At 40.4% G+C, this 26263-nt stretch overlaps 1 protein-coding gene across 3 annotated transcripts in view; it reads right to left on the bottom strand.

The window, feature by feature from the left end:
- The window catches only part of SGSM2 (small G protein signaling modulator 2), a 237801-nt gene that overhangs the window by 96068 nt on the left and 115470 nt on the right, over nt 1-26263 (bottom strand). For all 3 annotated transcript variants that reach the window (XM_069946266.1, XM_069946265.1, XM_069946267.1), the window contains exon 3: nt 2363-2525. In XM_069946266.1, coding sequence (XP_069802367.1) covers nt 2363-2525 — 163 coding nt within the window. The remainder of the gene's footprint in view (nt 1-2362; nt 2526-26263) is intronic.

Genomic DNA, 26263 nt, shown 5'->3' on the forward strand with positions numbered 1-26263 from the left:
CTAAACCAGGAAGAACAGAAAAACAAAACAGAGCAAAACCCCCCACAAACAAATGGTAATGCGTTATGCTTCTGCAGAAGTTTAATTTTTTTAACCTCTACCTGGAGTTCCCCTTTAATGCATAAAACAGTTTATGGGAGTGAATACTTTTTATAGCACTGTAATCAGCTATGATACTGTTATAGCACTGTAATCAGCTATGATACTCTTATAGCACTGTAATCAGCTATGATACTCTTATAGCACTGTAATCAGCTATGATACTCTTATAGCACTGTAATCAGCTATGATACTCTTATAGCACTGTAATCAGCTATGATACTGTTATAGTACTGTAATCAGCTATGATACTCTTATAGCACTGTAATCAGCTATGATACTCTTATAGCACTGTAATCAGCTATGATACTCTTATAGCACTGTAATCAGCTATGATACTGTTATAGCACTGTAATCAGCTATGATACTCTTATAGCACTGTAATCAGCTGTGATACTCTTATAGCACTGTAATCAGCTATGATACTCTTATAGCACTGTAATCAGCTGTGATACTCTTATAGCACTGTAATCAGCTATGATACTCTTATAGCACTGTAATCAGCTATGATACTCTTATAGCACTGTAATCAGCTATGATACTGTTATAGCACTGTAATCAGCTATGATACTCTTATAGCACTGTAATCAGCTATGATACTCTTATAGCACTGTAATCAGCTATGATACTCTTGTATGCACTGTACTCTTATACGCCATGATACTCTTGTAGCACTGTAATTAGCTATTGGCCATGATACTCTTATATGGTAAATATAACAACTCTTCTTTATTACACACAAACTACTGTAGTAGGGAGAGGAAATAAAAATAAAACCAGTTTTCTATCATACTAAAAAGACATTGAAGTCACATTATTTTGGATAAGATGTAGGTAGCGAGATATTATACTACTACAGACGACACTAACCCATAGTAGATCTTGGTGATTAATTAGTGGAACTAACATATTGCTAACTGGAAATGAGCAGCGATTTTTTTGTAACACAAGAGGGAAATAAACTAGAAAGCGTGGAGTACAGTCACACCTCATGAGCCGCTCTTATTAGAGCTGGCTGCGATCCTGTGTTTGTGTCACAGTCACTTACTCACTGGTGTCACGATGTTTAAAAAGGCGGTTTTGTCTATGCACTTATGACTGTACCCAGGGAAATAACACCAAAGCACTTAGCTACTCCGAAAAATACTCATGGAGATGGATTCCACGAAAGTTACTATGGAGCATCACCACAAAATAGGAGGCTAATTCCATGATATCCAGAGTGTGCATAACGCAGTTAAAACCTGTGTAACTTTGCATAGGTCCCCCTCCATGATGGTTGGAAGCTGACCAGACAAGTTCTGACAATGGAATATTCAAATTAATAGGGGACCCACCTTCCCCCTGGCTGATCTGTATAACCAACCTCCTCTAACATGAGACGTTCCTGATGATTGGAGAACGGCCAATAGTATACCTATTCTCAAGAAGGGTAGTAGGGCCAGGATCTACAGTTAGTACAATGCTGGAAACTCTTCTAAAAAATAGGTTGATCAACTAAAGATCAAATCTCATTGATCTGAATGAAGGTGGTGCCGTGGCTGTCATCTATATGGACTTCAGGAAAGCATTAGATACAGTTTCCCGAAAAAGAGCTGATAGAGAAGTTAGAGAAAATTGGACTTAATCCCTCTATAGATGAGTGGACTTGTGGTTGGCTGAAGGATAGATATCAGAAGGTTGTTGTTAATGGTGTATATTCCAAGCGGAGACTGGTTATAATTGGGTGTGCCACAAGGGTGTCTTCTGGGTCCTGTTCTTTGTAATATGTTTGTAAGTGACATAGGAGAAGGTTCGGTAGGTAAGGTTTGTCTGGTTGCTGATGACACACAAGTGTGCAACAGGGTTTATGTTGCTGAAGGTGTCAGTAATATGGAAAATGATTTAGCTTTACTAGATGAGTGGTCAAAACAATCGAATTACAGTTTATTGTTTCCAAATGTAATAATGCATTTGGGTCGAATGAATCCGAGTATCATATTGGCAGTTCTGTGTAAGAGAAGACTTCAGAAGAGAAGCATTTAGGGGTAGTGATTTTTGACAGTCTCAAATCAAGTCATCAGTGCAGCCAGAGACAGGGAAAGCTGGGCTGAGTATGTTGGTGGAAGAATTTTGTAATCCCCCATCCTAAAGAATAACACTTGATAAAATGGCTGATATAAGTAATTATCTTATAATTGAGAGATATTTTAGTGATTTACCTATTAAGCAGATGTTGCCTACCTCTACTTTTATCAGATTTAATAATACAGATTTTGCTTACCTTCCATCCCCCTGTTGCTGCAGGTCTTGCACTTTCTTGCATATATCTGCAGCAGTGGCACATGTCTTGGCAACCTTCATAAATAAAGCTGCAACTTTATCACTCCTCAAGAATCCAGCTGCTCTTCTTTTCAGGAGATGCAGGAGACATGCTTCTACCACACCTGAGAAGAAAACAAAGGTAAATTTGTCATATGGCTTTCTAGTCAACCCTCTTCTAATCCAGTAAGATCCACTTTAGCAGTTACAGTGCTGAAATCAAAGGCACATGGATTTTGTGTTCTGACTTGGGCTCTGTTTATTTACTTACATTTAGCATATGAGCTCACAACTTATGCCAATATGTGTAGGCCCCCATTCACTAGACCAGTGCTTCTCAATTCCAGTCCTCAGGCCTCACCAACAGGTCATGTTTTGAGGATTTCCTTAGTATTTCACAGGTGATATAATTATACTCGGTGCATCAGGTATTATCACAGCTGTTCTTTCTATGGGATATCCTCAAAACATGACGTGTTGGTGAGGCCTGAGGACTGGAACTAAGAAGGACTGCACTAGAGGATCCTTTTGGCCTTCACTAAGCACATATGTGTCAACATGCCTTTTTACTGTGTAGGATCTAGCATGTGTTCCTTTAAATAAATCATAGTATGTTCCTTATACAATATTTTGTAAAAACGGGTAACATGTGCTATTAAATGGCTGTATGATAGCAAATGTCAGAGCTATACATTGTAAATTTTTCTTGTAGGTTTATATAGTCTACTTCAGACATGATATGAACTCAGCCTTGGAAAAAAGAGCATCTAATCCCTATAAAGATATACTATAAAATCAGTCAATATGGAGCTGGGTTGAGACTTCTCATATATGGAGAAATTTAATTTCCATGCCATTTGATGACAGAAGCATTTAAATATATTATTGCTTGGCTGGATTTGTACTCAGCAAGTATAAGATATACTACCGTCATATTTTACAACCTGACACACAGATTCTATTTATCTGTATTGACTGCAGGTTACTGGGGACTTGATTTAATACTCAACACAATCGTTATTACATTAATATTTCAACAGTAGACATAAACTACATTAAATCCCTGCAAATGCCAAATGCCTTCTTATTAAACTGTGCTGAAGTTAATGCAACCCTCATCATCTTGTTTGTGACCATGTGAGATATTATCATCTGTATCTTGGAGTCTAAATACACAACCCAAAAATTAAAGGAGAAGTCCCACCAACTGTAAAAATATCAGGCAGGCGGGGATGGGTGAGAAAATAACATAAAAAGTGAACTAAACCATCCCCGTGTCTCTGTAGTACCGCTCCCGTTCACATCAGCCGGGGTCCTGCAGCTTCGCTAGCTGCAGCGTTACAACCCCGACTCAGTAGTTGTCCGCCCAGCCAATTGCTCAACCAGGTCGTGACGTTGCTGCTGCAGAAGCTAGGTACGTGACATACCCGGTTTCCTGTAGAAGATGACAGCCGGCGGTGATAAACGGGACCCCAGAGCTGCGCAACGAAGGCATGGGGATGGGTAAGTAGACGGGTGCCATTAGTTTTTTACCGATGGTGGGACTTCTGTAAATATTTTTGTAACATTTTTACTATTTTAGTTTACATTTATGTACAGCTTAAAAAACAAATGAAAGCAAACTTATTTCCTATAGTTACATACAATTAAACTAAAGAAGAATAAAGATGGCTCCATTACATGGTAGCAAATTATTGGCTGTCAATATCTATAATACCAATTAAAGTGATTTTGTGTTAAATAATCTGTGTATTTTGTTTGTCTGATGAATTCAGGTTTGCATGAGCTTTGTAGCAGCAATTTACTCAACAATCTACGACCAAACACTGTTGTATTGACTAAAGCACAGCAGTTAGATTTTTATAAATAAAGGACCCGCAGGCTATACGTATCAAGAATTTCATCAAGAAGAGGAAATCATCCTTTAAGTCACTCAGTTTTACACGATGCATCCATGCAGCATGGTTTGAGCGTATCTACAACTGGAAATCAATGGGAAGTGACGGCTGTTCTAGCTATCAGGATACCGGTGGGACGAGGCTATTATCTGTGTCAAGTACTATTAAGGCAAGATCTATGTTTGAGACATAGAAGCAGATATAATAATGGTAGATTGGGAGACCCAATAAGCAACCTTTGCACACTTTCTTTATCCGTGACTCCACAACAGACCTACAAGACACCTTTAAATCACTAAGAATTAGATGATATTGGGAAAGATCAAGCACATAGCTTATTTAAAGGGAACCTGTCACCCTGGCACCTGGGGCAGACCCACTCTACCGCTGGATAAAGGATCATATACTTACCCCTCCTGCTGGTCCCACCTTGGAGAAATATGCGTGCTCAATATGCAAATGATCATACATGAGTCCGATGTCCAAAGGAAATTAATGGAGCATTTCCTGGAGCAGTGATTTCCTATGGACATCGGACTCATATCTGCTCATTTGCATATTGGGAGCGCAGATGAGCCGGTGGTGATTTCTACGTGGTGGGATCGGCAGGAAGGGGTAAGTATATGAAAATAAGCTTGTTGACTGTTTTCAAGGATGGCCAGAAGAACCGCGAATGCAGCTCTGGGCAGTTCAGTATCTAGCTTAAACAGTTTTAGATTCATAACATAATGTAAGTATTAAGTTACTGGACTCTTATGTAGAATTTTTTTTTCACTATAGATACAGTTTATTCTAAAATGATGCTTCAGGCCATGTTCACACTTAGTAAAACACCAGGCGTTCTGTGACCCAGCCAGTTTCTATCACACGGAGCGTTTTTTAGTGATTAACGACTAACAATAAACGATCGCAAACTAGATTGTTTATCGTTAACCTGAAATCGTTCACCATTCTACACAGAACAATAGTCGTTAATTACGATCGTTACAACGATCGCTATTGCGATAGTTACTATGATTGCTTACTCCTTCCAATCCCAGAAAAACAATGAATAATGTGCTTTTACACTGAACAATTAGGGAACAAATGCAGAACGTGAGCGAGCGAATGTGGAATTAAAGCGAACAATTAACAAACGATTAACGATAATTTTAGGTTCAGATCTAAATCAACGACATACGAATGATTTTTCGATCGTTGCCTGCAATTACACAGAATGATTATCGTTTAAATGCAAACAATATAACGATTTTTCGCATGATAATTATCCCGTGTAATAGGGCCCTTACTGTAGATCATCCCGGCCGGTATTGCAGTGCAGGACGGATGATCTTCACTAATGCTGAATTCAGATGCATCATTGTGCGCCCACATCTGAATTCCTCGCTGCACAGAATGGAGCATGCACCTGAAGCCGCACGCTCCATTGTGTGAACAGGTTCTCTGTGGCCGCTATTCAATAAATAGCGGCTGCAGAAAACTGACATATCAGTTTTTTGTGGCGCCGCTAGCAATCCCAGCCGGAGTGTATACTATGGGATACTATGGGATATGGGATTCCCTCTAACTGCACATAGGTTGTGTATTAATCACAACCGTTGTTGCACATCGGCAAGGGTGGATATGTCCTTTAAAACTGACCCGTTAGCAGCCTTTTTGTTGGCTCAAGTGCCCAGGATGTTCCACAACTGTAACGCTACCCGTTGCCAGTAGATACTCACCGGTGGCACTGTCCTGGTCCCGCACTAGCTTGCCAATGCCACCCTGTCTCCTCCTCTATGCTCGTTCTAGTGATGTTTGTGTCTTCTGACATCTTCTTTCTCCTAATACTGCAATGACACCTCTGGCCATTAGGTTGTGCATGTGGCCAACTGCTCTGGATTTATAGAGGCAGCTTGTCTCCATTTGCTACTGCCATCTGCCAATCTAGAGCTACCTGCACCTATTTAAACTAGTTCCACCTGCCCCTTCTTGCCTGAGCGTTGTTGCATTCCTGCAGACATACCAAAGGTGTCTGTTTGCAGTTTCTGCTGTATTCCTGTATACCCTGACCAATGCCTGTTCAGATTGCACTTTCTGGCTGACCCCTGTTGGTACAGTGTGACTCTCCTGCAGATGACGCGGCTTGCTGACCACTTAAACTCGGCCTTTTCCAAGGTGCTTAGCGCTGACCTATGTTTAGCAAAAGACAGCGTGTGAACATGGCCTAAATCAGGCAGCACTCTGGCATCAGATAATGGCAGCTGTGCGTTGAGTTAAATGCTTTTGTTATCCTGAGAGATGATGTTCAGGCAGAACGCTGCTGTCTGGGCTGATATGAGGGCTGACAGTAATAATTAGCAGGGCATATTAATCACCGAGCTGCAATTAAGACTGTATTACACAGGGACCACAGGTTACAGTCATCCGTGATTTCTCCCATTGTTTCTCATAGAGTCTGAATTAAGGACGCTCCTTTACAATTTATTTTACATTTCACAGAGGAGAATGGAATAATCCAGTACATATCATCCAGGATCATTATTGTGAAGAAATAAAAATGATATTTTAATAGCCAATATCCTGGAGGGAAAAATGAACTCTGATTCTAAAATACTTACTATGTGTTCTAACTGGTTAGGCTAATGTGGGAATGGAATATTAATTGTGAAGTTTTATTAAAATATACAGTACTGGCAGGTGTGAAATAAAATGCTGCAGGGGGAGATACTGCCTATTAGGAAGGAGTATGATTGGCTCTAATTTTTTATTCTTCCGGAGGACAAAAACTCCAAACATATACCTAATGTCATTAACAACTAAAGAAGTTCAAGTAAAGAACATGGAGTCCTGGTAGTGATGATATGACTCCCAGACCCCTGATCTCAGCATCATCCAGTCTGTCTGGGATAACATTAAAGAGTAGTGCGGCGTTTCAAAATTATTCACTAAATAACACATTACAAAGTTATACAACTTTGTAATGTATGTTATGTTAGTGAATGGCCCCCTTCCCCGTGTTCCCCCCCACCCACGCTAGACCCGGAAGTGTGATGCACTATACTCACCTTATTCGTGTCGACCCCTGTCCGCCATCTTGGGACAATGATGTCATCTCCAGCCGTCCCTCATGCCGTCCCCCCTCTGCAGCGTCGTCAGCTGCTCAGCCGCGATTGGCTGAGCACAGTTATGCTCAGCCAATTGCGGCTGAGCTACTGATGGTGCGGCAGAGGGGGGCCGGTATGAGGGACGGTCAGAACAGTTCGGCTGGCCACCCGAAGATGACATCATTGTCCCAAGATGGCGAACGGGGGTCGACACGAATCAGGTGAGTATAGTGCATCACACTTCCGGGTCTAGCGTGGGGGGGAAACACAGGGAAGTGACCGGGTGTCCATCTTCCGCATTCTGGAGAGGCATAAAAGGTGAAGACCAAAAGACCTTAGCTGTCACTCCCTTGTGAGGTCCAAAGCCAAACAGTTTCAGTAGCACTTTTTTTAGCATTTTATAAAGAAAAGCTTTTGCTTGCTCTAGAGATTTGTATCTTAGTCATGTATTCTTTACTTCATATGTAAAACAATTTACGTGGGGAAGTAATCCTCTGAGTACTGTATCAGCAGTTCTGTGTCAGTCAGGACTTCAGAAGAGAAGGATTTAGGGATAGTGATTTATTGCAGTCTCAAAACAGTGCAGCCAGACAGTAGGAAACACAAGCCAAATTCTTGGCTGCATAGCTAGAGGTAAAATCGTCACGAAGAGGGAGATTGTGATTTAATAGGAAACTGAACAGGAGAGCAATGGGAACAATGTTAGGTTAGTTGTGGGCATGATCAGAAGAAACATTAAAAAAATTTTTTTTTATTACTGAAAGAGTAGTAGTTGACATTTGAAACAAATTTTTTGGTTGGTAAATCTACGGTAAGTGGCTATGTTTACGCAACATCCTTTCAGCTCTGTTTAAAATGACGTCCGTCATTTTAAGTCTAAAATAATGGATGTCATTTAGCAGCCTGGCTATACAATGACTGGTGTTGGTACATTATTCTAGTTTAGGTGGACTAAATGGCCTTTGGGTGTGGCCTCATTGAAAAGTCCATTGAATTTTATAGTAGAACCGGAGAAAGAACGGTGACAAAAGAAAAACTGTGTGTGAACAACTAATAAAAAACGTCCGCTGTTTGCAAAAGTCGCCTGAAAATAATTGTTATGATCATTATTTTGATGTCCGCAGTGATAACGTCCATTATTCAATACATTGTGTGCATTGGATGTCCGTCTTTCCATTGACTTCAATGCATTGCATTCCAGTCAGTTGAATTGAGGCAAAACCTGACTTTATTTTAAATTGCAAAAGCGGCCGCCTTTTCTCTATTTTTGATGTTGTGTGAACATAGCCAGTGAATGTAACTTTGCATGGAATAAACATTTATCTATTCTAAGATAAACCTAATATGTTAAAGAGGTTATCCAGAGCTACAAAAATATGGTCACTTCTCCCCCTCTCTTGTCTCCAGTTCAAGTGTTGTTTGCAATTAAACTCCATTTACTTCAATGGAACTGAGTTTGAAACTCCACCCAATCTGGAGACAAGAGAGGCGGAAAAGTGGCCATGTTTTTGTAGCGCTGGATAACCTCTTTAACCTAATATGAATATGGCACCTTTAGAAAACAAGAGTGCTCTCATTTACTGAGAGCAAACCCTTGATAAACTTTATTAAAAAGTTTGAAAACTTTTTATTTACATTCCAATTAAATATTACCAGCTAAACTATATCCACAACCGAATAAAAGTTGTCTTTGCAAACTCTACAGGGAATTAGATTAATAAAAAACGATGATGATATTATTTATAAACCTAATACTGGAAAGCCAGAACGGAATACAAAGTAAGAAAGAATCGCCTTGCATTTGCAGTCAAATAGATTTACATTATGTAAAGGAGGAAAACCTGCCTCCCGAACACTAAATACAATTCTAGAAATAAATGTGCTCTTTTACATCTCTGAATTATTATGCATATTATTCACAGCTTGTGCTACTTGGGAAAAGAAGTCTGCAAGTAACATTAATCTGGTAAACAGGGCACTAAGCGGGAAAATGAATTCAGGTTAAATGTTTATGTCACTACTGAATGCTTTCTGTGGGTAACAGAAGTACACGTTTTATATAAATTTTCTGAAAACTGAATTTGAGATCCTCTTCTTATAAGCAATGTAAATTCACATATACTTCTTTAGGAATTTCTGTTGCTTTAAATTTCATTGCAGATTTAGAGGCAGAGGACGTGGTGAAATGGAAGGTACCTCAAAAATTAAAATAAAAAAATAATCTGCATCACAAGTGAAAAAAAATTTACACACACCTAAATATATATCTGGCTGGTACTGTGTTTTGAGACTCTTTGATGAGGCTCCATGGACTCTTCTTTTGCATATTCATGTTTCCCAGGGGGCAATGCACCTAGGACTTCACTGCACTGAGCGCTTTCATTAGCAGCCAACAGTGTTGTTGTTTTTGGCTGGTCTCCCTGAGATCAGCGATCTGTTTCTCTTATGGCTCAACTAGGCATTGCTCCCACCTAGCCAGAATCCTGCTACACACTGATGAGGGGCAACACCCTGAAACTGCTGTATGTGGATGGATACCTGGCCTTGGTTTTCCCTTGTCATTACATTGACTTATAGGGCCACTTAATATGGTGGTTTTGGTGGTATCCTTACTATAGCCACCCCTTGGCTTGGTCCTTCCCGGAGGGATATCTGGCTAGTCCTGTGTTTTGAGACTCTTTGATGAGGCTCCATGGGCTCTTCTTTTGCATACCCACCTAAATATTTACGCTGTGGAATTATGTGCCAGAAAGAGGAAAGTGACATTCAATTGCTGATCCGCTGCTCAATGCTTCCTGTTCTCCATCCTGTGATATAGGAAATGCCACTTGGCCAATCTCTGACTGCAGTGGTGACCCAACTTAGCTAGTGATTGGCTGAGCAGGCATTTCCTTTGTGTTATGATGGGGAACAGGAAGTGCAGAGCATCAGGGACTCGCACCAATGGCTGGCTAGCTGTAGATGTGTTTCATTTTTTTCCTGTCACCCTGTACCAAGTGCTGTACTCAGCTCTCACCAGAATGAAAGGAGCGAGAGCCAAGTACAGTACTTGGCTCCTTCCAACGGCTATATAGGAATGAATAGAGCCATGGGTAATGTGCCGTGCCCATGGCTCTATTCAAAACAATGAGCCCATATAGAGATTCTTGGGATTGGGGGTTGGGGGGGTGTTGCACGTAGGTCGGAACCTCCCACTATCTCTTACTTGTCCCCAATCCTGTGGATAGTAAGTAAAAAGCTGAATTTGCGTTTTATTTTTTTACAGCAGCGGCAGAAAGCTGGGCAGGTAAGTTAACATTATTGCAGGCTTAGGTAAACTGACTTAATGGCCTAGCTTTGTTGATGCTGAATTAGTGGAGCAATGCTCAGGAATGGCAGAGCAGATTGAGCTTTAATTATTCACAAGTGTGTGAGAGAAACATGAAGACTCATTTCCATTCTAAAGACCTTTTTCAAAGAACCAACATTCACGCACTTCATATAGACATTTTCCTGACAGCTGAAATGATGATTACGACTCAAGCAATATTAGGTCTGGTTCGTGGGTGGCTGCATGTTCATGCATCTCTCACTGTGATAAGAGCACTCGCTTCAAGATTACTTATAGCTACTGATACAAGGACACCTGTGATTAGTTCTGTATACGGCATGCACAACCTTCTACAAGTCGCTTTCATCCGGCTTTATGAATGAAACAGCTTTGTGGCTAGTAAACCAGTTAATAATTTAGGCTTTTTACAACTCTGAATATGTTATTTGCTTATTTATCTTGAAGTAAAGTCATATGATAAAAATATACACACAACCCCTTATACAGAGACTAAAATGTAGTGCAATTTTTAACAGTATTTTGTAATTTTTGTGCCATAATATTTACGGAAATTTGACAGCACCAAGACTGGGCAAAGATTTGCTTATTGTAGATTCAATTATGAATGTCTGGTCCTGTAAATCTAATTACGTTAAAGAAGCACTCCACTTGTTATTCTGGTGCTATGAAGCTATTCAAATCCTGCTTGTGCCCATGTGACCTCTTCCTGTCCTGCATCTAAAGGGGCCAAAAGTCAGTGTCTTCAATGCATCTCTGTAAGGGTGCTCTCATAAAGATGCATTGAAAGCCTGAGGAAAGAAGGGTGTCAGAAGAGATCTGAATGGCATGGAAGCACTGAAATAATGCCACACTGTGGAAAAGCAATCATCATGGGTAAGTATATAGGGAAGCATGTAGCCAGGAGGCAAAAAAACTAAGAAAAAACAAAGGGGCGTTTTAAGACGCGTGCGAGCTAAGCACGTGAAACAGGCTGTTGCCCGTTCACCTGTCTGCATCTATGTATCTGTGTTTATTTGAATAAAGCAAGCCAATTTGACAAGAAGCTGTGGTGAGTGCCTCGATATTCTAGTCTATATGGACAGTACTATGCTTTAAGACTTTATGCCCAGAGGAGGCTTCGAACAGATACAATAATAACTGTAAGATAAAAAATAAGATTTATGGAAAAGGTAAGCACTAAAGTTAGATAAAAATATGCAGAAAATCACAACAGTTTTAAATACTTACATGATAAGTTACAAAGCACAGGAGATTGGCATCACAAAAACATGTAAAAATAACAGTTAAATGCCTCTTCCAAGTGATGATGACTTTCTTTTATGACTTTTCCCTGCAGCCTTCTAGGTATCTGTTCTCCTCTATCTCTCCAGCCTGTGTGAGCTGCCCTCCAAGGATTCTTGGCCCCCTGCCTACAATTTGATTTGGTGTGTAATTCCTTCCCCCTCCATGCTGTTTGTGCTAATACTGAGCGAGAAAGACTATTCTCTCTGTATATTCTATAAATGCAGTACAACACTGATATACATTATACTATAATTTACTCATAAAATTACATATCATGGAAAACAATATATACTGATACTACTTGCTATGCATGACAACTATGATCATTTTGACAGACACAACTGGTGAAAAATGTTACATTTTACTCTCATTATGCGTCCAAACTAATAAGCTACATCTAAAGAGCTGGTAGGCGTTACTCATGTCAACCATCAAATATGCCACATCTTTAGACCCCGTTCACACAGAGCAAGAGGGGCGGACAATTCTGTCGCGGAATGCCGCCAGCCTCCGTGTCATAATGACACTTTATTGGAGGCACGCGCGCTGCATCTCTCGGCGCTGAGGAATGAACATGTTCATTCTTCAGCGCTGAAAGACGATGAGCAATGCGGCGAGCGCGCCTCCCATAGAGTGTCATTATGACACGGAGGCTGGTGGCATTCCGCGGCGGAATTACGCCCCTCTTGCTCTGTGTGAACGGGGCCTTAGGCATACACAAGGATAGCCAATAGCAAACAATCACAGCTCAGCTTTCAGCTTTGGTTGGTAGGCAGGTTACATCAGCATCTTTTTAAGCCCATATTACATAGGATAATTATCTGTCAAACCAGGCAAATATCAGTCAATGAAGAGCAAATGTCTGCTCAGCAGTTAATCACTCGCTTTTTACATATGAAAAAAATAATCTGCCGTCAGCCACACATCTCAAACAAATAATCATTAAGCCTATGAGATCAGGGCTCATTTACATTGCAGCCCTAGACATCTGATACGGCCTCTATAACCTTTGATAAATTTCAGCCATGTGGTTTTATATATTTGCCTGAGAGATAATACAAAAGAAGCCTAACACTAAACAGGGGCATATGGGGGGGGGGGGGGGGGGTAATACTAAAATAGTATACAAGGGTACAGAGGGGGCCCTAATACTATAGAGGAAACAGAAGAGGTGAGGCAATAATATGGGGGGGGGCACAGACGGAGCCTAATACTGTACAGAGGGGGCCTAATAATATTCAGGGTGCATATAATACAGAGGGGGCATAAAATTACACACTAGCAAAGGGGAGACCTAATACTATACAGAGGCACAGAGGGGTACCTAATATTTTACAGTGGCACAGAGGGGAGCCTAATACTAAACAGAGTGAGCTTAATACTATATAATATATGAGGGTACAGAAAAAGCCTAATACTATACAGGGGCACAGAGGGGCCTAATACTGTATAGAGTGGGCCCAAAATTATACAGAGGCAGGGTCAAATACTATAAACAGGAAACAGAAGGAGGCCTACTACTATACAGAAGTCTAATACTATACAGGGGTACAAAGGGAGTGAAATACAGAGGGGGGGCCAGAGGAACCCAATACTATAGATGGCATGGAAAGTGCATAGTACTATACAGGGGGCACTGAGAGAGCCTAATACTATATGGGGGGGGGGGCTTAAAAATTTGAAAAGGGCATATAGATGCCTAATACTATAGAAGGGAGTACAGAGGGAGCCTAATAATATGAATGTGGCACGAAGAAAGCCTAACAATATGTAGGGGGCACATATGGGGTATTAACAAAAGTGAAGAGAAAAATAGAGGGTCCTAACTATATTCTTGGGGCCCAGAGGGCATTCTAATTATACTGAAGAGTGTTAATCATACTGGAGAGGCACAAAGGGACCTTACTATATTGTGAGGGCCCAAGGAAGGTATGAGAAGGGTAAGAAGGGTGATGGAAAATTATACAATGTATATAATAACACAATATTTGTCTATGTGAGGCATTCTTTGTACCTGACGATGTAAAACAATCACTACGGATGCTGTCATTCTTCAAGTCACAGGGATCTGTCAAAAGTTTTGATTGGTCAGGGTTTCACTGCTAGGACATTCACCAATCAAAATAATGATCAGGGGGACGCAAGTAGTGTGCTTTACTTCCCCACTGTCAATCATCTTCTTCCAGCAGCCCTAAAGACTTATAATAGAGCCACCTAGACAGTGACTACTGCAAGCTGGGGATTGAGATTCGCTACAGGGCATTTCTCCTGGCTTGTTCTTCTGATCGGTGGGGGACTCTGAGTCCTTGTCAAATAAGAAAAGTTTTCTTTTTGTAGACCTAGGTTACCATGAGTACGCCATCCTAACACAGCAATGTGTTATGTTGGAATATCCTAGTATACCAGGGACCAAGATAAGGTCAGTAATAAGGGAGCAATATTAATTTTAGGTATGTGTGATGCTTTATAATATTGTCAGGATAAGCTATCCTAGTTGTTACATCATATAGTACCTTGCGTGGTCTTCTCCTCTTTTCCACCGATTTGACCTCCGACATGTCCAATTCAAGCAAGGCTGCTTAAAGAACAAACTATGAGCATGGACTGTAAATATTATCTCTACTGTTATAACTACTGTTTTTTGAGACATAAGTTGTATGCTAGCTCTGGCAATGACGTGTTCCTAATAACGTACCATGCTGAATTATTCATTAAACTTTTATTTTATTTTTTTTATTACAACCTAACGGCTCTTCTTAATGCTCTCAATGCTTTTGTGTTTTCAACTAAAATATTGCTTTAATATATTCATGTACAAAACTCAGCAGGGAATGCCCCTAATCTAGAGGATGGCTTGTTCACACATGTTTAGAGGTCAGGCTCAGCTTCCTCTAGCTTTTTATGTAAAAGTTATATGGAAAAAAGATGACAAACCTGATCCTGTTGAACACGAATAAGTTGTGACATCTTTTCCAAAGAAGTTTTCAGCTTTAGTTGCTGACATATTTTTCCTGATTAGAGACAGACACTGAAATATGTTCTGTTTTTTTAATCTATTTCTATTTTCCATCTGGATTTTTTTTTAACTTACATTTTTAATATACTATATGGGGCTATTTTAACAGCATTTAGAGATATGTTTTACAGCAAGCTACGTGAACATAGGAACAATACACTAGGTCAGACCCTAATAACCTGTGTCACAGAGGTTTCTGGGCATGCTCAGAATACACATATGCACATATAATCTAGATTTAAAGGGATTGTGTCTTCAGAAAATTACCCAACCTTAATTTGTTAATTTTTTTAATTTTCCATTTTACTCTCTATATTATAAAGTTTTGCAGATTTAATTTTTACTACTAGCCCTAAAACTAAGCTGAGACTTGTTCTGTCTGTGGAAGAAGTAAGGGGCTGCTGGAAAAGGATCTGTACAGAATTACAACCAAGGCCGACCTTAGGGGTGTGCAGCCGCATCACCCAATCAATCACAAGGGGGTGCCAACCCATTGTCGGACAGGCTCTGGCTTCCATTGTCTGATGGTGGCAGAAGAAAGGAGAGGATGCGGGAAGAGCAGCAGCTGCAGTGGAGGGTTAGGTGAGTTTCTTTTTTTTCTTCTGGTGTGTCCATTACTATAGAGGACTATACATAGGGGGTCAGCTCTACTATAGGAGACCACACAGGGGGAGGGTGCTCTATTATAGGGGACTGCACGAGGGACCTCTACTATAGAGGACTACACAAAGGGAGGCTCTACTATCTGGAAATATACAGAGAGGAGGGCTCTACTATAGGGGCTACACAGTGGAAGGCCTCTACTATTGGGGACTACACAGGGCGAGGGCTATACCATAGGGGACTACACAGAGAGAGGCTCTAGTATAGGGAACTAGAGAGGGTCTCTACTATACAGAACTGCACAGAGGGGGGGTCTACTATAGGGGGCCACACAGAGGGAGGCCTCTGTAAGGAATTACACAGAAGGGAGAGCATTACAATGGGAAATGCATAGAGGGGAGCTCTACTATAGAGAACTGAACAGGGGGGGCCTTACTAAAGGGGACTATACAAAGGGAGGCCTCTACTGTAGAGGATTGCATAAAAGGGAGGCATTACTATAGGAAGTGCACAAACTATTCCTTAGTAAGTAAATAGCTCTTAGTCCACCTGTTGTACTGTTTTTCTCGTCGGGACCTTATGAACCAAGGATTTTTTTCTTCTAAAAAATCAGACAAAATGACGATTTAAGGCTAAATATAGCCTGGTTGTTTTGTTATGCCATAGCTGTACACATTATTAGGTCAATCAGGGGATTTTATGACAAACTAGGTGTCAAGCCTATCTGCAAACACTGACAGAAATAATTTTTCTCGAATAATTGTTCCTAGTACCAAATGTATCCATACATGCTGAGTGTATGGGGTTACTATTCAAATTACTATTTATTGCATACTCTTGAATATATGAACTTGCATAAAAAAATGACTTGTCTTAATGAAAATCTATCAACAAAGGACCTTTTTCTACCAGGACAAGTAAACCTTTCCTAACGCAAGACTGTTTCTTGCAGTTCCTGAAGATACGTGTGATATTCAGAATTTTCTCTGGGTCTACACTGTTCATGGTCTACACAGCACAACAATAGAAATAACTATGGTATCAGATCCATCACATTATAGACAGCAGTGGTGTCTGATAGACCATTCGATCACAGGCTGCAGGCACTTCAGGCCTAACTGGATGGAATTACCTCACTGTCCAGTGCAATGATATGACATCATCGTGCCTGCATGTGGAAGAAGGGATAACGCTAGGGTGTGGATGGGTAGGTATGTTACATAATGCTAGTCTTAGGGCCTTATTACACGGGACGATTATCGTGCAAAAAAATCGTTATTTTGTTTGAATTTAAACGATAATCATCCTGTGTAATTGTAGTCAAGATTGTCGATGATCGTCGATTTAGATCTGAACCTAAAATCATCGTAATCGTTCGATGTAATTCTGCTTTAGTTCCCTGTAGTTCAGCATTTGTTCACTAATCGTTCAGTGTAATTCCAAAACGTTCCTTCTTTTGCTGGGATCAGATGGAGTAAAGGATTGCAGTAACAATCGTTGTAACGATCAAAACTAATAACAATATGGTAACTATCATATAGATAGACACTATATAACGGTTTTTCATATTCGTGGTGAAGAATTTATTGCAAAAGGGTAAGTGATAAACAAACATGTTATGGGTGTCCCCACTTATCTGAGTGCAGGGGGCTATCCCTATGCCAGGAAAGAATATAAACCCACCAAATACAGGTAATGGTGGGAAAAATGGAAAACATATATTAAATGTGGTAATGGTGGTGGATATAGAGCAGGAGAATTGTATCTTTGCTGTTAGAGATAGACAAAGGTTCACAATAAGGCAAATCAGTGATGGCTAACCACAGTGAGATAATGTAGTGCCACCACATATTCAAAAGTAGAGGACAGTGTCATCCTGAGCAGTATAAGGGCCCTATTATACGGGACGATTATCGTGCAAAAAATCGTTATATCGTTCGAATTTAAACGATAATCGTTTTGTATAATTGCAGGCAACGATTGAAAAATCATTTGTATGTCGTTGATTTAGATCTGAACCTAAAATTATTGTTAATCGTTCGCTAATTGTTCGTTGCAATTCTACATTCGTTCGCTCAAGTTCCTTATTTTTTCTACTAGTCGTGCAGTGTAATTGCACATTGTTTTTTATTGTTTTGCTGGGATCAGAAGGCATAAACGATCATAGTAATGATCGCAATAACAATCGTAGTAATGATCGTATCTAACGATTATCGTTCTGTGTAATAAAGTGAACAATTTCAGGTTAACGATAAACAATCTCGTTTGTGATCATTTATCGTTAGTCGTTAATCGTTAAAAATCGCTCAGTGTAATAGTACTCTTAATCAATAACACTTGTCACCCTTAAGGCCGTATTACATGGCCCGACTCTGAGAAGCAAACGAGTGTGTTAGCGCTCGTTTGCTCCTCGTTCCCTGCTTGCTGCAGCCGCTGTTACACGCGGCGGCAGTGAGCGGGTGAGTCCGGGGAAAACCGGGGGAAGCTGCAGGGGGACTCCTCGGGTGATCGCTGGTCATCCGGGAAGCCCATAGGATATAGCGGCGGTCTGCTGCCGCCACTCCTATCCCATGGAGTGGCGGCAGCAGATCGCTGCTACAGTATATAAGTCATTTGTCTTTCAACATGTTGAAAGACAAACGACTTCAACGATCAGCCGACATGAACGATGTCGGCTGATTGTTGCCTCCTATTCCACAAGATGATTATCATCCGTAATGGCCGATATCAGCCGAATATGGCCGATAATCGTTTCGTGGAATAGGGCCTTTATTCTTTTTGTATCAGACTATGTGGTTTTACTGTGATAGCCAATAGATGTCACATTTGTCTTGAAACTCTTTTCCCCTCCTATCTGTTGATTGTCAGGTGAGTTCATCAGGGAAATTGGGTGTAGGCTTTATATATAGGTTGATGTTTAGGTATCTCTCTGTGCATGATATTCTCTCATCCTGGCAACATCATGGTATAATAGATCAAAGATAATGCGGTAGTTATTCCCCAGTAACTCAATACTCTGTGAGGTCCGGAGATGAGGTAGATATGATATGCAGCAGGCAGGTCAGCATATGTCCATTATGGTGCATGGAATAGTCAGGCTGCCAATTTGATGAAGGCATCCTAATACAGTCTCTGAGGACGGCATCTCCAATGAGTATATGTGGCATTGTGTCAGATGTCAGGTTAACAATAAACAATCTTGTTTGCGATCGTTTATCGTTAAAAATTGCTTTGTCTAATAAGATCCTTACATTGGTGGTTTAAAATTTCTGTTTTATGAAGACTTGTTCACTGTTCGAGATGACAATAGACAATACAGTAACAATAAATAGCCAAAAATATACATTTCAATTCTCTGTGACCTGAGTCAGTTTTCATAGGTAGGACAAATCTTTGTCATGATCTATTTTACACCTAAGGAAAACATATTGCCTAATGTTCTTACAATGTCTTTTTTTGGTTGTCATTTTGGTACCAACGTGCAAATGTTTTAGGCAAATTACGGCCATAATTTGCATAAAATAGCTGTGTTTTGTGCCAAAATGATGTCAGTCCCAAAGGATGACTGTGAAACAGCCAAAAAAATAGACATTGTGGGAAGATAGCCCCAAGCTGAGCAGAAATTTCCTATGGTGAAAACTAGAGATGAGCAAACTAACAAATAGTTCTGGTCTTTGCGAACCCTCATGGTCCTTTTACACGGAACGATTGATCGTTCGTTTTTGCACGATAACGGTCAAATTCGAACGATAATCGTACGTGTAAACGCAGCAAACGATCAAACGACGAGCAAAAAATCGTTCATTTTGATCTTTCAACATGTTCTCAAATCATCGTTGATCGTTCGCAAAAAATTCGCAGATCGTTCCGTGTAAACATTCTTTCAGCGATTTCACCTATGTGTGAGATAGGCTTAACCCTTTGAGGACCAGGCCCAAAATGACCCAGTGGACCGCGCAAATTTTGATCTTAGTGTTTCCGTTTTTCCCTCCTCCCCTTCTAAGAGCTCTAGCACTTTCAGTTTTTTATCTACAGGCCATGTAAGGGCTTATTTGTTACAGGAATAGTTGTACTTTGTAATGACGTCATTCATTTTACCATAACATGTATGATGGAATTCCAAATATATTATTTATGAAGATATAAATAGGTGAAATCGTAAAAAAGAATGCAATATGGTAACGTTTGGGGGGTTCCTGTGTCTACGTAATGCACTATATGGTAAAAGCGACATGATACCATTACTCTATAGGTCAGTACGAACACAACCATATGCAGGTTACACAGATTCTCTAATGTTATATATTTTTTTTTAAATGAAATCCTTTTTTTTGGCAATTAATTATAAATAAAATGGGACTATTGTGACGCTTATAACGGTTTTATTTTTTCACCTACGGGGCTGTATGGGGTGTCATTTTTTCCGCCATGATCTCTAGTTTTTATTAACACCATATTTGTGAAGATCGGACGTTTTGATCACTTTTTATTAATTATTTTATATATATAATGTAACATAAAATCGGTAATCCGTGCACTTTTTTCCCTCTTTTCGTGTACGCCGTTTACCGTTCGCAATGACGCTTGTTATAGTTTAATAGATCGGACAATTACGCACGCTACGGTATATTATATGTTTATCTATTTATTTATTTTTATATGTTTTATTTATATAATGGGAAAGGGGGGTGATTTCAACTTTTATTGGGGGAGGGGTTTTGGGGTAGTGTGTTAGTGTTTTTAACTTTTTTTTTTTTACACATTTGAAGTCCCTTTGGGGGACTTTTACATTCACTACTTGGATTTTTACACTGATGAATGCTATGCCATAGGCATAGCATTGATCAGTGTTATCGGCGATCTGCTCATTGAGCCTGCCTGTGCAGGCTCAGTGACCAGAGCGCCGATCGGACCGCACGGAGGCAGGTGAGAGAGCTCCGGCGGCCCGTTTTACCGATCGGGACCCCCGCAGTTACACTTAAACGCCGCGGTCGCGCCGCAATCGCGGTGTTTAAGGAGTTAATGACACGCGGCAGCGCGATCGCTGCAGCGTGTCATTACCGGTGAGGTCCCGGCTGCTGATTGCAGCCGGCCCCCACCTGCTGTGAAGCGCGCTTCGCTCCGGAGCACGCTTCATAGCGGGAGAAACACCCAGGGCGTACAGTTACGCCCTAGGTCGTCTGGGGACAGACTTCCATGGCGTAACTATACGCCCTGGGTCGTCTAAGGGTTAAACGATCGCAAAACGATCGCATAGCGAATTTTCCGTACAATGTATCGTTCTGTCTAAACGCTGATCGTTAAAAAAAAAACATTGTTCATTCAAAATCGTTAATCGTGCGATCGGGCGAATTATCGCACCGTGTAAAAGTACCATTACTCTCAGCATTTGGCTTTAGTGATGCAGTCCTGGGGCTGTCCGGATAACATGGATACAGTCATTGGCTGTATCCATATTTTTAGGTAGCATCAAGGCTGCATACAGGAGTCAAATGCAGACCATCTGCAATCCTGCAAACCCCGAAAATTACTGTAAATTGGCTGATCTCTATTAATAACATATTAGAGTAAATAAAAAGAAGCAGACAACAGTGGGGATCGGGAGATGTGAGAACAGCATCTGCAAAGGAACAGGGCAGATGAGTATGGTTTGTTTGTTATTTTATTGCACCCTGAGTACATCAAAAAATTGTGATGCTTGAATAACTCTTTAATCCTTTAAAGTCACCGATCTGGCTATTTATGTCAGCCAATTCATTAAGAAATCAGTAGAAAATTGTCTCAAGTATTAAAATATAATGTTATTAATTCTACATGATAAAGAGAGTGAACAGAGAATATGGCAAATTTGCTAATTTTTTGCGACATTATACATGGAAAAAAAACATTAAAACTACAGATCACAGTGCAAAACATGAGCCTTTACACAGTCCCAAAGATGAAGAAATAGAGCAATTTTAAGGATATATATATATTTTTTTAAAATGTCTGTTTCATCGGGCAAATATTTTTAAAAATGTAAGGTGCCACTAGAAAGTACTATTGTTCCTGCAAAAACAATTGTTCATGTGGCTTTTAGAATATAAGAAATTAAAAATGAAGCTGAAAAAAATAAAAACTGTTGCCTCTTGCCTATTTCTTCATAAAACTTCCTCCTTTATCCTCTTGGGCTATGCCTACATGTAGCACATATGCTGCAGATTTTCTGTCCAGATTTGTAGATGGAAAATATTTGGCAGAGGCCATCTTATCTACATGCTTAAAATATTTTCCACATGGAAAACATAGACTGAGGCTGGACTCACATCTATGTCTCCATTGGGTCCCTCAATATAGCAAAGCAGCGCTATTCTGACCCCCACTAAAGTCAATGGTCCATTGGTTGCTGTTGCAGTCCAGGGTGCTGTTTTTGTTTTTCTGCTCCAATAAAAGCAAACAACTGGTATATAAACCTAAACTGCATCACATATGAACACAGGAGACCCAGATACTAAATGCACAAATAATATGTAGATTTGCACATGTACATGTTTACAAGACTTAGCTGCGCCACTGACTGAAAGCAAAAAATATCAAATTCCTGCGAAAGAGTAGAACAATGTATAAAGAAATTCCCAAGAATATTTGCAGAAAACATCTTGGCATCGGCACTGGACCTGACAACTACAAATAATCTGTGTGGAGGTCTCAAAAGAAAACATATGGCTTTAAATATTAAAATAACATCATGTCTCTTGACGCCTCCCTAGTGTAACAAACATAGATCCTCATTTCGCAGTAAAGATGCTTTTTATTGCCTGAAAATCCTTTGAAACAGAAGCAGATTGGAAATGAGGTCAGGAATTTACCGTAAAGGGATTAATGGCACAATCCTACCATGAATCTGGTTGAAAACAAAATACAATTAGGGAAACAATTATTTCACGCAAATGCATTTACTGTATAAGCTGATGGTATATGAAGTTCATTTTCCAAGCTGTAGCAATATATCTTTATTTATTTTAAAGGGTAATACACTCCGGAAAACTATATTTACGTATCTGTAAGTTTTACCTGCTATTACAAATGTTGAGTAAAATGATGCGGCAAAGTCTTCTTATTGGAATTGTGCTTACCACAAGAAGATGGCACTTTGTTGCAAAGTCAAACAATCACATTTGAACTTCGGCTGGGTTAACACTATGTATATTTGAGGCTGTATTTGGTCCTCAAGTCAGGTCCTCATAGCAACCAAAACCAGGAGTGGATTGAAAACACAGAAAGGCTCTGTTCACATAATGTTGTAATTGAGTGGATGGCCGCCATACAACGGTAAATAACGGCCATTATTTCAATACAACAGCCGTTGTTTATATATTTGTCATTAAATGGCGGCCATCCACTCAATTACAACATTATGTGAACAGAGCCTTTCTGTGTTTTTAATCCACCCCTTGTTTTGGTTGCTATACAGCCTCACAAATACAGCCTCAAATATACGTAGTGTGAACATAGCCTAATTAATTGATAGCTAAATCTATAAGGCTTCTGGTTAACCAAATCCCACCATCCCTCAAGGTTGTTGTCTTAACTGCATTGGTCAACAGCACCGTGTCACTGGTAGTCCATCCATGTCCTATTCAGTACAATACTCTGGACACTGAGAAATATTAGGAATATCTGCCATTGTTCATTCCTCTTTATTCTTTTTATAATGTTATCATTTTGAAAATCGTTCAATTTCCTTTCAAGCTTTTCATTTTATGAAATTCCTTCAATTATTTATTTTGTCCCTGGCTGCCGTTAGCTAGCAGAATGACAATATAGTTCAGCAGGCTTTGACTAGTCTACTGTATATATGCTGACACTTGTTTTAATATTCATTTATGGACAATAATGATGTTTGCACATACCCGCCTGCTATCAGGGGATTGGGATATCATAGCTATAGCAGCACTGCACCATAAGTTCTCTTTCTTATTCAGTGCAGAAAAAGACGATCCATCTCTCTTGCTCCTGTCTAAACTTTCAGGAAGAGTTATGAGTGTAATTTGCTTAGTGCGTGCTGCATTGCCCACCTTTCCAAAAGACAACTGGGAATTCCACCGGCTTCCAGAAGTAAACAGCGCTAATTGATGACACTGAGCGTGAGCTGATATTATTACATTTGTGTCTTCACCTCCCTTAAGTGCTGCCAGCTCAGTCAAAAGAACCCACAGCGTGCTGTCTACAATGTCTCAAAGTAATGACTCCGGGCATCACCAATCACTCGCCAAGGTTGTTGATTAAAGCATACATGATATACACATGCAGAATGCTGAATATCCTTTCTGCTTGAAGCATAAGGACTATGACTATCTATAAAGCAGACTGGTTATTCGATTTGACGTAAGACAAATTTGCATGAAAGCCAAAGGACGTTCAAATGATAGACAATGATGGGCAATAGTCTCAAGATCACAGTTTAAGGATTTAGTTTTGAGAGTCTCAAAGAGTATTGGCCAGGACTACATACTGTAGCAACAATAGTGGTTCAACATTAAATGGGTATACCAGTATACAAAGTGTGAAGTACAAAGTATAAATTAATACAAAGTAATTGTAGCAGGGTAACTGGCTGCACAGTTCCATAATGTGTGATTATAGAAGCAGGGTCCTTTTACACAGGCTACTTTTCAGCCAGAAGCGTTGCTAGAAATGCTCCTGCAGCCAATAATGGCAACGATAAGCCAAAGACCGATTGGGCAAACGTCCGATTATCGGCTGATTTTTTTTATTTTGACCCTAGCTTTATTTTTATCAACCGCACATCTTTCTGCGTAAACAAGGGTTTGTGCGGCTGGGAAAGAAAAAGGGAAATAAACAGTTTCCAGATCACAAGCAGCGGTGTATACTTACATCCATGTTGTTTGTGATCCGGCATCTGGTATTCCGGTCCTCCTGCAGCTTCAGTAACTTCAGGCCGTCGCCACCTCCTCCGGAATGATTGACAGCCAAAGAAGGTGGAAGCTGAAGATACAGCTGGCACGGGGAACTGAGTCCCAGATATCGGATCACAAGCAGCGTGGGTGGTATAGATGGTATAGACTGCTTGTGATCTGGAAACTGACAGCATGAATATATACATATCCATGCTGTTAGTTTTAGGGCTGCATGAGCGATATAAGGATCGTTCATACAGCCCGTCTGTTCCATAGCGCTCATTTGCGACCACCATGGCCAAGAAATATTTTTGTCTAAAATTACTCTTAAGGCCCTATCCCACGCAACGATTATTGGCCATATTTGGCCGATATTCGTCCTGTGGAATAGGAGGCAACAATAAGCCGACATCGCTCATGTCGGCTGATCCCTGAAGTCGTTTGTCTTTCAACATGTTGAAAGACAAAGACTTATATAGCAGTGATCTGCTGCCGCCGCTCTGTGTAAATGGGACGGCGGTGGCAGACCGCCGCTATATCCTATGGGCTGCCTGGCTAATCAGAGATTATCCGGGCAGCTCCCGCAGCTCCCCCCGGCCCTTCCTGGACTCACCCGCTTGCTGCTGCCACGTGTAATAGCGGTGACAGCGAGCCGGGAGCAAGGAGAAAAGGAGCGCTGTCAGAGCTTGTTTGCTCCTTAGACTCGGGCTGTGGAATACGGCCTTTAGAAGTTGTCTTGTCTCTTTTTCACACTGAAGCTATTGCAGTAGCAATCAGCTCCTTGGCATGGGTCCAGAACTTGGAACCCTTCATGTATTATACATAGTTTTAAATACAAGTTCCACTAGACAGTGCTTCTATAACTGAAAATTACCACCAATATATAAATATATACATCCATACCTTATCCTTAGCAAGGCCCATTCACTACTGGATTATACACCGAAAAAATCGAAGACATATTTCCCATTAAAAGTCAATTTGATTGAATAGTACTTTACTATAAAAACAAACAAATTAAAAATCGCATCCGGAGATTACCAAAATTGATGATACCAAGGCATTGATATCAACAGTACTTTAGTACTGCACTTGTTTACAGTATGTTGCTATCAATGCCTTGGTATCATTAATATATAATACATAGACATCTTGGGGAACATTTATGATGACCAGCGTACTCGTACACCGCTCTTTCACAAAGAGGCACACGCATACTCTAAGAGGTGCCATACGGCAAGCGCAGAAATCTTATGTCTTGCCGCAGCTCCCCTGCCTGCAAATTGGGCAAGCGGGGAATACAGCAAGTGTACGCCAGGGGGAAGAAGCAAATCTGTGCCTTCTCCCTGGGGTACGCCCCGGCCGCAGCCATCATAAATGTCCTACCCTTAAGTCCATCAAAATTGGAGCTACCCTCTCTATCACATCCACATATCTTTGTAAGCTGGGGGTTGATCTAGAGACCCCCAGGGAGCACAGAGGTTGAGCCCCCCACAATATCCTACTTGCTATGGATAGGGGAAAACAAACTTATTTTAAACATATTTTAATCAGAAAACCCCTTTAATCACAAGGGTAATGAGGGTGAAGATGTGGAAGCAAGACCTACTTGCTCCTGATAGTTCTGCAACCTTTGTTCTGATTACTTTAATTATACAATATTAATAAGCGTTTTTTTTTCTCTGTACATTTCTACTGAATCCGAATGAAGCCAGAACTAGCTATGGTACATAGTAGCCTAATAT

Source organism: Dendropsophus ebraccatus, chromosome 11 (genome assembly GCF_027789765.1).
Source record: "Dendropsophus ebraccatus isolate aDenEbr1 chromosome 11, aDenEbr1.pat, whole genome shotgun sequence".
In the NCBI taxonomy this organism is placed as follows: Eukaryota; Metazoa; Chordata; class Amphibia; order Anura; family Hylidae; genus Dendropsophus; species Dendropsophus ebraccatus.